General features: G+C 46.5%; 1 protein-coding gene across 1 annotated transcript in view; it reads right to left on the bottom strand.

Annotated features, from left to right (window-relative positions):
• Positions 1-12,836, bottom strand: part of bmp2k (BMP2 inducible kinase) — a 32,367-nt gene extending 19,531 nt beyond the window's left edge. Inside the window, exon 1 of the mRNA XM_067227646.1 lies at positions 12,021-12,836. Coding sequence (XP_067083747.1) covers positions 12,021-12,165 — 145 coding nt within the window. The 5' untranslated portion in view covers positions 12,166-12,836. The remainder of the gene's footprint in view (positions 1-12,020) is intronic.

Genomic DNA, 12,836 nt, shown 5'->3' with positions numbered 1-12,836 from the left:
AGTTGGCTGACATGACCAAGACTCAACTGAGATGACATGCTAATGACTGACAATGGTCCACTGCTGTTCTAGGAGGCAGGATGTCACTCCTGACAATGGCAGCCATTATTAAAGACTACAGTGAGTGTAAAACAAGTCAGGGTGAGATAGTGAGCAGAGCGTGAACACACCAGGGAACATAGCAACTGCTCTGACAACAGAACACCAACAGGAAGGGTTGTGATGCACTCAGCAGCATTAAGGCTGAAACACCTTGTACTCTTAAAGATGCACTAGGACATTAAAGTGATGCGTGAAGGGGAGGAGATAAAGACCAACGTCTGGGAAGAAAATATAATATTTTCTCCTGAGCAGAGAACATGCTGTTCTAGAAGGTTCCTGTCAGTGGTCTTATCTGTAACTTATTTTGTGTAATGTATTTCATCTTGACAACTTGACTAATGACTGGAAAAAATAAGCAAAAAAAAAGTAAAGGGGTTAAATTACTACTACTAAAGTAAGGGGTTAAATTAGGTAACAGGACAGCTATGATTCAGGTTAACAACAGTTTATACAGTAGCATTACCAGGTTAATCATATTTGTTTCCGGAGATGTTTTAACAGTGTTACCCAGTGGAACATTCCTCCCCCGGAGGGTTCTGTGGAGCAGACACAGAGAAGGCATGTTCTGCTGTAGCTCCAACACAGCAGGAATCAAACCTGTAGCTCCAACACAGCAGGAATCAAACCTGTAGCTCCAACACAGCAGGAATCAAACCTGTAGCTCCAACATAGCAGGAATCAAACCTGTAGCTCCAACATAGCAGGAATCAAACCTGTAGCTCCAACACAGCAGGAATCAAACCTGTAGCTCCAACACAGCAGGAATCAAACCTGTAGCTCCAACACAGCAGGAATCAAACCTGTAGCTCCAACACAGCAGGAATCAAACCTGTTTGTCGGCTTTGAATGTTGCTTATTGATTCTCTCCCCCCCCCCCCCATGCAAGCCAAACAGCTGGGTTGGGCTCACAGTGATCTCCTAACCCTAACCCAACAAGCAGGACTGGAACGCCTGGCAGAGGAATCACATGACAGAAATAATTGTGTAAAAGCTGTGTTGAAAAGCAGAAGTGTGCTGGTGTAGGTTGAGGTAGTTTATGACTCCAGATGACTGAACAGGCATGTCGGTCTGTCTACTGGTTGGAGTTGAACAAAACGGCAGAGAATAATGACATCTACTCAGTTGTACTCATCCATATGCTTCACATCCATCCTCAGAGATTCATACACCAGCTGTTGCCTGCATTTAGCAGAGGGGGGACTTTTATTGTGAAGTGGGGACGTATTGTGCTGGTCCCTTCAGCAGGCGGTGCAGTCTGGGGCAGACACAGGTGGCCTCCAAGAGGCCCCAAGACCAGCCAGCCAGACCAGCCAGCCAGACCTGCCTGCTCGACTCTGCTGATGGAGGCCATATGCTCCAGGCTCAGGTTCTCTGAATCCGTCCCAGGGTCTTTGTTGCCTGCCTCTGCAGTGCCAGGCATGGAGCCGGGGCCACAGAGGACATTATTCCACCAGGGTGCCTCTGGAGGGATGATTTGTTAGGAGGCTTTGTGCCCAGAGAACCAACTCTCTGAATAAATAGGGAGAGGGGGGGCTGCAAAAGAACACAAAAGGGTGGCTCGCTGCACAGGAGATTGGCTTGGCGTGGCCACGGGAACAACAAGGTTGTCTTTGACTGACTGACATTCAGACGGTTAGCAGACGAGATACCATTGCTCTGCGAGGGCTGATCCCCATGACAGTAGTCCTGTTATTAACCAAGACCGCAAAGCGTGACACCATCCCAAACTAGTCTTACAGAGTAAAACTAAAAACCTTCAGTTTCCACTTCTTACAAATAATGTGTTTTCAGAAACTCCTCTCTAGCAATGGATGAATCCATGCAGGTCAAATTCCACTCATACCCAACCAACTGGCTCAGCACGTTTGTCAGCAAAAGGAAAAACATTGTTTTAGTCTAGTCTTGTCCATGAGGGAGTTGTGGGGAAGCGTTGCAGTGTGATAGCACCGTCAGGAGAGAGAGTGACTGAACAGAGGAGTGGGCTGGTCAGAGGAGAGGACTGGTCCACATTACTGGGGAATTTTCTAACCCCTTCAGAGCATTACATCACTACATGACATCACTACAGCAGCTCAGCGAAGCCCCACCAACTACCCACCTAACCCAGAGGGCCTGAGGGATGTGTCACGTGACTCTACTGAGCTCAGCATGGGGACAGATGTTCTCCCTCTGAGTTATGATGTCATCTCCGACCGCCCTCTGTTATTACGAGCTTCCACTCTCTCTGGGCCCCTAGAGATGACCCCCCCCCCCCCCCCCCCAGACACTCTCACACCCCAGAGGGGGTCTCAACACGGGCTAAATCATGGAAAAGCATAAAATCAGATATTATTCAAATGACTACATGTTAAAGAAAGAAAAAAAGACATGATTTAGAGTATACAATGGAGTGTCATTAGTGGGACCCCTTTCCCCAGTATGACCTACTTTACATGCAAGCTTCTAAAACAGCCCTACTTAATCTGCATAGAAATATGTCTAGGCTAGTTGAGTAATTATGTTAAACCCTAATGTAGCAACTTGGGTTACTGAGTTCACAAATAGTTAAAGGGAACTTCCTCATGAACTTGAAAATAGAACTGCTGAGTATTTGGTATCTGTCATTCCATGTGACCAAGACAGAAAATAAGTGAAGTATGGTTTCCACAGGGCAGGTTTCTCCAGCGCTCCCATCCAGCCCCCCCCCCCCCCCCCCCCCCCCTCCCCACTTCCTCCAGAGCGCTTTTCCATATGAGCCACAGTCCCATCTTTAACCATCTTCTCAACCAAGGTCGCCAAAAATAAGCTTAGAAGAAAAGTACTTCCAAATATGCATGTTTGAAACATCCTTTCATGTTTATCCATCTGTGAAACAGAAAACACACATGACCTGCAGTCAGCCCTATCCCTGTGCTGATGGTGCATTTTTCCCAGCTCCCAAACATCACGGTGGTCTTTGTAGACTACTTTCCTCAGTCGAGCAAATATCTGTTAAGAACTTCTCTTGAAAAGGTTCCCCAGAGTCTTCCAAGATTACACTATAATGATGCTCCAAACTCCATGTGTGAAGGTTGCCACTGTAGGGCTGTTTTGGCAGCCCCTTTGTCACTGGTCACCCAGACACTCGTCTGGGACAGTCATTGATTTGCATGAATGCTAAAATGACAGTCACACCTTAATGACAAACCTCTGGAAAGGTGGTCTCAACAGTTGAAGAGGAAGGTGGACTGAGGAAGACTGAAATGATCATTAAAAGTTGTGTTCTTGTAAATATAGTTCTAAACAGCTTTTTATGTCACGTTTGATATGATTGTGTTTCTTATTTTACGTATTACATTCTAGTAATAATTGTAATGCTGTAACATGTACATGTACAGGGTTTACAGAGTTTGTGCTTGCAGCAGACCAACATGTGTTTAACATATTCCCTTGTCTTGCAAAGGCACCACTTGGTCTACTGCAGCCTTGATTAATGATCCAATTTGAATTTGTATGCATCAGACAACCTTTCAGTCATATGACCGGTGTCCCCATTTTAGTCAGGTTTGGGTGTATATAGGAAGAAGTTTTTACCACTCACTTTGAGTTCTGTTTACGATACAGCTCCGGTGCGTTAGGTGCCTAGTCTTCATTGTGAATACCTTTGTTAACCATTGCTCTGAATACTTTAGGGTCAATGCTCTGATCAAGCAGACGATTTTTACCTACACCAGAGTTTCATGTCATTAACTGTTTAGCACTCAAGGTTACAGGTAACGCACTTGTGCACATTTCTAAAATTGGAGTCAGATATTAAAGAGATATCAATTATCTCCCTGAACATCTAACCAGAATTGAATTGGGTTTCCCAAGCCGGGGACAAACACCAAGTGTCTCCGGCCTTACGATCCTCCTACCTACATCACGATGGTGCAGCTCTTGCTGTTGTGGGTTACAACTCTCACTTTCCCCGCCAGGACCGCGCTGACTGCATTCTGCTGGAACCTTCCAGGCAGCAGCTTAACTAGAGCTCTCTATGAAACATAAAGACTCTTGATTCATTCAGGAATCTCCATTCTTACCGTTATTAACCTTCTCTAGGCCTCCTCAACTGACAGTATAAACTAAACAGACTAAAAGGATATTAAACAGGATGTACCTGGAAAAGTCAAATACTGTAGAATGATTTTCCATGTTGCTGAATTTCCTTTCTGAGTCAGAAACCATATTCAGATATCTTAGCATTAGGAGAGCCAGACCTGCTCTGTGGTGGATGTGACCAAGCTGCCTCCTGACCTCGTGAGGAAACCTCACATGACATCATTAGAAAGAGACCTAGAATACAATCAAGATGTAAAAGCAGGTTGGAGCATTTCCTACAAGATGGTCACCCCTGCCTGTATTGTCATATCCTCACGTCGAAACAGTCTTCATCACCACCGGCCCTGCTCCACTTCCACCAGCCCTGCTCCACCTCCACCAGCCCTGCTCCACCTCCACCAGCCCTGCTCCACCTCCACCAGCCCTGCTCCACCTCCACCAGCCCTGCTCCACCTCCATCAGGCATGACGAGGAGATGATGATGGTGGTTCTGGGTCAGATATTTTTAAACCTGTTAACTGGTCCAGCAACAATTATTGGTCAATGTGGTGTAATATGCTACTGAAATGTCATTATGAAAGGGCACAGTGATTACCAGAACAGAGCACAAACAGGTTACCTCACATCATGGAGCTCCCGGCCCTGTCTGGTAATTTGACAGTAGGAATAGGTTGGTCTGATGACCACTTCTTCTATGAGAAGTGGAGATTACTCTGGGAAGCTAATAAACTCCTCATAACAAATGTTCATTACCTGAGACAGTAGTTTCTCTACAACAGATACAACTGCTGCCATCTAAACAGAGTCATGTTAGATATTTAAACCCCAACTTTTTTTTATTTTGGGTAAGAGATGTTAACAATTTTGGGCAATAACAAAAATGATTACACGAAATGTACTATCGTACACGAACGATTACACTGTCCACTTATGATGCCTGACAGATGCAGGCAGGTGGATAGCAGGCTTTCTTCAACGCATCAAAAGCAGGAAAATATGGGTTATCAATATTGGGCATTTTTAAAGCTAATGCTTAACTGTCAATATAGCATGTTGTTTTGAATATCATTGATGCTCATCATCGTTAATACAATGGTGCATCCCTAGCATATTAGGGAGTGTACTCGATCAGTTAGGACGCTTAGAGAAAGCCAGTGTCACTGTGAACTCATTCCAAAAGTGTTCCTTTTATGGACCTTGTGAGGAGGATGGGAGGCTTACAACATTGATCCTGTCATGTTTCTCTGCAGAGGGAGCCTGCTTGTTGATACTTGCAGAGGCTTGATCTGGTTAATCTTCTTTCAGTTTTAAGCTCATAATTTATTAGAATCTAATTTCCTACAGATACTAAAACAGGAACTAGAACACAACAGAAACATCGTTGTGAAGAAACAAACCTGAGATGGGCTCCCTTCTCCTCCTGATCACAGAATATGAAGTCACACTCATGACTGGAGAGATCCAATCCAGTTTACAGTTGAGAGAAGAATTGTGATTCTAACAGCCAAACACCACAAAAACTATTCAGCTCGGAGAAACCCTCCAGCCTTAATTCAACTAGCTCAGACTTGACTGAGACACTTCCTCCACAGCTCCACTAGGTGCAGGGCTGCACCTACAGGGCTGCTCCTGTATCCTAAATGTGAAGGAATCTTCTGTCAATCAGAAGAAGTCCTGTACAAACGACTTATGTTCCTCCACATCACTTCAACTCTCTTCCCCCACTGTGCTGGTGAGATATTACGATATATCTTCATATGAAGAGCAGACACACTGCAGCTCATGTGTTCAGATTGTGACTCAATCACAGTTATGATCGGCCCTAAAGTTATAAACATGCCACTCATAAATAATCTCTGCTTCCATGTTAACGTAAGTAGAACAAAACACATCAGATTTGTATCAAAGTTCCACCTCTCATCTGCCTCTCCTCAGCAGACTGGACTATTCTGCCTCATCTGCCTCTCCTCAGCAGACTGGACTATTCTGCCTCTCATCTGCCTCTCCTCAGCAGACTGGACTATTCTGGGTGATTTCAAGTGATGATTGGAAGAACAACACGGGTGTGAGGTTGTAAGGAGAGGCAGATATGAAGAGGCAGATATGAAGAGGCAGATATGAAGAGGCAGATATGGAGAGGCAGATATGGAGAGGCAGATATGGAGAGGCAGATATGGAGAGGCAGATATGGAGAGGCAGATATGGAGAGGCAGATATGGAGAGGCAGATATGGAGAGGCAGATATGGAGAGGCAGATATGGAGAGGCAGATATGGAGGCCCTAAATGAGCAGACACAAAGCCTCGACCATGGGACCCAGCGCTGCACAGTACCAGCCCTAACCCTAACACTCACAGGCTGCTGGGACAAAAGAGCACAATCTAACCATCACTCGTACAGTATGCAAATAATGTCAAAGGGAGGCATTTTCCCCACGGTCCGCTGCAGGAAGATGGGATGATCAGATGGACCTTAGGCTGCATAGGACCATAACATTGATTGATCGCATTTTTTAAACAACAGGGAATTGTGAAGACTCATTCAATACAAAGCATCAAATGTTAGAATCTTTTACACAATTGTCCAGTCGCTCTGGATAAGAGCGTCTGCTAAATGACTAAAATGTAATTGTGTAAAAGAAATTTTTACACAATTGTTTTGAGGCAGGCTTTCTGTCAGGTAAGTAAGTAAGTAAGACTTTATTTATATAGCACTTTTCATACAAGAATTACAGCTCAAAGTGCTTTACATAAAATCAACAAAAACAATAATACAAGTGTTGATCTAAAACGTTTAACAAACCAAACTAGCCGCACTATCTGCGGTCTCTCGAATCCATCTTAGATCCGAGCTGCCACTTGCAGTTTCTAATACACAAACATGACAAGGGGGTAGACAGAACGAGACTAGAAAGTTACAGCATAACATGAGGAGAGAGGAGAGAAAAAGGCAACACACAGACAATGCTCCTAGAGGAGTACAGTGTGGGAACAGACAAAAACCTCAGCACATAAGCACAACAACATTTACAAAAACACGTGACTTGCAACGGGGAGTGGGGGGGGGGGTAGACAAGCAGCATCTGGACCTGCAGCCATGGTAGGCGCTGGACACAGACCCGCCAGCCACCCTGGGGAAACAAGCAGGCGAAGGCGTTGGATGGGGGTGGGGGGGTGGTGATATCTGTAGTAGGTGAAAGTTAATGTGTGAGTAGGTCTGGGTTGGCGCCCTCGACCTAGGCCACAATCAGTCCGATTCTCCCTATGCAGATTGTGTTGGCCAGGAGACATCCTTGGTCATGACCCGGGCAGAGACCAAACCACAGATGTCGGTGGGGGGGGGGGGGGGGGGGGGGGAGGAGGAGGAGCAAGATAGTCTCGCTTCAGCGCTCTCCAGGGGAGTTGTTTTCCAGCGACGGCCTTGGCCAAGGCCTGTGCTGGTTACGGGGCCGAAAGTGGATAAGATTGGGGTAGTTGTTTTGACGAGTAGCCCTCCATCTTCCTTTGCAGAGCCGCAAACTTATCCCTGTTGTAATCAATGCTGCGTTGTAAGTTCACAGTCTGAGCTCCAACAACTCTGCCCACCGCATCAATCATATCGGGCAGCCTAACGGGGCTTTTGACGGCTGCAGCCGTTTCCTTAATTTTCCAATATACAAAGCCAGCGCCTATTCCAAACAGCAGAAAGCCTGTAATCATGGTTCCGAATATGAAGATGTCTTCAACGTCCTCCACGGAAAGCCCCGCTAGACATACGACACGCCAATTCTCCCACGCGTCCATCGTGTAGCCAGCTGCGAACGTCCCGTCCGGACAGTTGGGTTCCCCCAAACCCGAGCTTCTCTTCGAGAAGATGGTGTCAATAGCATTGAGAGACAAGCTAATTAATTCCATGTTTCTAGTTTCGGAGAGTGATGATGAGAGAGTATCTTGAGACAAGACAAGACACAGCCAAGCAGGGAAGGTCAGGGAGGGGAGGATAAAATGCGACCGCCTTCGTCGAGAGCCAAGAAAAGAGTCAGGTGGCTGAGTGGTTATGGAATCGGGCTAGTAATCTGAAGGTTGCCAGTTCGATTACCGGCCGTGACAAATGACGTTGTGTCCTTGGGCAAGGCACTTCACCCTACTTGCCTCGGGGGAATGTCCCTGTACTTACTGTAAGTCGCTCTGGATAAGAGCGTCTGCTAAATAACTAAATGTAAATGTAAAAGAGTGAACTCTGCATATCTTTTACAGTATCAGACATTTAAGCTAAACACATCTGCTGATGCCATTTAAATGAAAGAAATCTTTCAAACTGAATTGAAACCACAGCCTGTGTGGACAGCAAGCACACCATGTTACACATAGAACACGTCTAGTCAGTCATGAACTTCTGCCTGAAACTTGTGTTGGACTTTATAGAGGACATTTGTTCACTGAGAACACACCAGCTGTTTGCATGGAAACCCTGTTTGAGCTTCTAGTGTTTACATGATCCTCTGTGGGTCTGCTTGGGTTAGGGCTGTATTATCTGCATGAGGATAGCCTCTCTGAAACCCCCTGGGCCAGGACCTAAATCAGACTGAATCAAAAAGTATGGAAGACGCTTGACCAGACATTCCCAGAACATAAAGTGTCAGTTTCAGGATTACTTGCTGACAGAAAATGGAAATCCTGTGGAGTCAGCGTTCTCTCCAGCTGAACACGCCGACAGACCCTCCCTCCCTCGCTCCCTCCCTCCTACGCTGCAAGCCTCGTTTGTGGCTCTACATTTACACCTTTAAGGTTGAGCACAAAAGAGATCAAAATGGATCCTGAAAATGTGGGAACTATTATTTCTCCAACTTAAGGTTGAGGTCATCTTGTAAACCTGGTGTTACAGAATTCACTGCTTCTGACAAAAGTCTGGTCTCAGTTTTCCAAGAAGTTGAGTATGTATGTAAACATAGGCTGTTTGCAATGTACACACACACACACACCAAGACCAAATGTTCCCGAACAGCACGGCCCCACAAACGGGTCCCCCAAGTTCAGTCTGTCTTTAGTTGGTGTAGCTAGAGGGAAGACAGTCTGTTTGGGTCCCCCAAGTTCAGTCTGTCTTTAGTTGGTGTAGCTAGAGGGAAGCCAGTCTGTTTACTAAGGACAGCCTTATACCAAACACAATCTGGCAGAAGCCTTGTGTGCCACAAAAAAAACACCATTTAATGAAAACTCTTTCTACTTTACCATTTCAAAACAGGCCTACTATTCCTATGACATGAGGGTGGGAGGGTGTGGGCTGCTGTCAATGGTCAAGGACAAATTACTGAGCGACACATTACTTTAAGGTTAGGCTACATTAACTACATAACAAAACCTTAACAACATTGTAGTTACATAGGAACTGTGTAAATACCGTCAATTTGGATGTTTTCTTTTTTCTTATGGAATTACAAATAATCGTTAATCGATTGTGTAAATATTTGTTAGTTGGAGCCCTATAGTTAATGTAACCTGCAAGTAACGTGCTGCAGCTCGGTCTTTGAGGGAGTATGTGCTGGTGGGGAGGACAAGCAGGGTGACCTGCATGCAGATGTTTCCTGAGACTATCTTCGAATGTCTGCATCCTTCACTGACAAGCCAGACCACAGCTGGCAAGGAGGGGAAATGAGCAAGTTCCTGCTCAACTCTGCAGATAGGGGACTAACAACAGAAAAAACATGTCAACGTTGAAGAAGTTTATTGTTTAATATTCAAACATGTGCATGTACATTTTTGTGCATGTAAACCAAACATGTCCACATAGGACAAAGTATTTAAGGCAACTACCATCAGCAGCTTAATCCAGTTCTCTGGTGGCTCTGAGGGAACCTGCTGCGGCAGCAGACATGCTGAGTAAAGGCTGGGCGAGGCCCAGGGTGAGACCCAGGGTGAGACCCAGGGTGAGACCCAGGGTGAGACCCAGGGTGAGGCCCTGAGTAGAGGCTGGGTGAGGCCCTGAGTAGAGGCTGGGTGAGGCCCAGGGTGTGGCCCTGAGTAGAGGCTGGGTGAGGCCCTGAGTAGAGGCTGGGTGAGGCCCAGGGTGAGGCCCTGAGTAGAGGCTGGGTGAGGCCCAGGGTGAGGCCCCCGAGAAGCAGCCCATGATTCAGTGAGCGTCAGGCTAGCAGCTCCCTGCCTGCCTGCCCTGCCTGCCAGCAGCAGGCTGGGGGGGCCGGACAGGCCTGCATGCTGAGGAGGTGTCTGCCCTCACCGTCCTCCAGCACCGGGGGCCAGGCTAGGGGCAGGGCCGGGGGCCAGGCTAGGGGACAGGGCCAGGGGCCAGGCTCGGGGCAGGGCCGGGGGCCAGGCTAGGGGGCAGGGCCGGGGGCCAGGCTAGGGGGCAGGGCCGGGGGCCAGGCTAGGAGACAGGGCCGGGGGCCAGGCTAGGGGACAGGGCCGGGGAACAGGGCCAGGCTAGGAGACAGGGCCGGGGGTCAATGCTAGGGGCAGGGCCGGGGGACAGGCTCTCCTGGAAGCCCTTCACATCAGAAGGATGTGCTGAAGCGTGCCTTAGAGTGTCTACCTTAAGGACTGGAACCTGCTTAATGCTGGAACCCTGCTGGAACCTCTGCTACCCAGACAGTCTACTGAAGAGTTAGGGTTAGTTACTGAGGAGTCCACTCTGCCGGACGTTTCCCTTAGTGTTCTGTACAGAAACCGAAGGGGAAGCTACCCTCATGTTGGAGATTTTGATTGAAAAAAATATATACACATATACATTAGTTTCACAGCCAAACTGGGTTCAATAACCAACATTCTTGCCTTGCATTTAGGTGAGTGTCATGGGTACTGTTGAAAGCAACAACCTTCCTTGGCACCAATGATTAGCCTACAATTCAATTAATTTGTAACATAGGAGGAAAGTCATGGTTTAAAGGACGACAGGCCAACTGGAGGCTCTGTTAGGGAACAACACTGAACCAGAATGTGGGACCACCTCAGTCTGCCCCAGCTTCCTCCTTCTCTCCCCACTTCTCCAATTGTGTATTTTGGGTACTTCTAGAGCACGGTCAACAACAGTCTATTTCAATTAATAGAAAATGTTAGCTGGCTGCTTTTTGTATGTCCGTTTTAATCCACTCCAGTTTAAATCTAACACAGAGCCAAGTACTATTTATCAGAAGCACAACAGCCAGTTAGTCTGCGCCATGCTAAGAGGTTCTGAAGTAGGAAGTTGAGAAATACAAGATGACTTAAAAACCTTTTATGGTAAATGAGGATTTAGAAGAGAGCTTTGATGGGACAGTGTGTAGGTGTGCTAGTTTGATGATTAGCCTATACTCTTTTTTCTCTGATAAGTAACTAAAATAAAGGACAGCAATTGTGCAAACTAAATGCACTTGAAACTTTTGCCCCAGCGTTGGTCCAAGCAATGCTATACGTAGCCAATCATGATAACAGAACAGATAAAACAGAACTTGGTACTTGTTTGACGACACAAGACAAGACACTGGCAAAACCCCAAAGACTAATGTATTGATTTAGCCAAACAGTTGCGAGGCTGAGAGGTTCTTTCCTGCTTGAGTGGGATCCTAGCCTGGGTGACAGCTTGAGGTTAGGCCAGGGACTTTTAAGTCACTTTGATTTCACTGAATTCAAACAACCACCTGATTAGAAAATGTGTCGAAATCTTGTAATATTGTCATTCAGTCGATTCACATAAAAATGACATTGGAAATTGACAGATCTGTCTAGTTAGACTCCTGTCAGCAAACATCGATGATTAACAACTCCACCCCCAAAAAAGGAGGATTGTAGATCGTGGTCTGTGTGTTGCCCACTGCATTGCTTTGTAGGGCAGGTATACTATTGATTTATGTTATTTGTGACGTGAGAATGGTGGCATTGCACATGGACCTACCTTCGGCAATTAGCTCTTCCACGGTGACCTGATATCGCCCGACAGCAAACACTTTCCCGAAGTAGTTACTGACTCCAGAGCTGGAGCCGGCCCCACCTCCAAGTCCCCCGCTTTCAGACTTGGGCATTCGCGAAAACTTCTTCATTCTTTCTTTCGAGACGGACTTAAAAATACAGTCCTTGAAGCTACAGATTATATCTATTTGATAATTCCAGTGTCCCCTATCTACTAATCCCTAATCCTTTTTTATCCTGCATACTCTGCGTCTGAGCTCTTCAGAAGACTCAAAGTTAGCTGGCTAGCTAGCTAGCTTTAATTTGAGCGGACTGTCATGACAAGGCGTCACTCACAATAGGATAATGTTGCCCAGCGTTCAGTCTGAGGACTAGAGAACAGATGTGGTTGCTGGTCGTCTTTAGGGGTCTAAATGTGATAACCAATGTCAATAACTCGGCTAACCTAGAACAGACGCTAACTAGCTGGCAAGGTAGCACGTATTCCTGCAAGCATGGGGTTGGACCCCGATTGTCGACAATACAGTCAGCCACCACAGGCAGCAAGCATTCTCAAGCGGCACAATATAAAGCGTGTGACACCCTTGCGACCGGTGCTCCTAACACGTTCAGTGGCTTCGCAGTGGCTCAATGGCATATAATTTGTTCAGAGCGTTTCTTGACCGAAGAACACGTTCACCACGCTGCAACTTATGGTGTTCAGATTCAGATGCAAGCGTTAGGTAGCTAACTTGCTAGCGTGCTGGCTAGCTGGCTTTTACTATCACTGACCGAAATAGCAAGCTTCAGCGTCGCAAATTCT

Source organism: Osmerus mordax, chromosome 24 (genome assembly GCF_038355195.1).
Source record: "Osmerus mordax isolate fOsmMor3 chromosome 24, fOsmMor3.pri, whole genome shotgun sequence".
Taxonomy (NCBI): Eukaryota; Metazoa; Chordata; class Actinopteri; order Osmeriformes; family Osmeridae; genus Osmerus; species Osmerus mordax.
The sequence above is the reverse complement of the archived record's forward strand: the minus strand, read 5'-3'. Positions and strand labels throughout refer to the sequence as shown.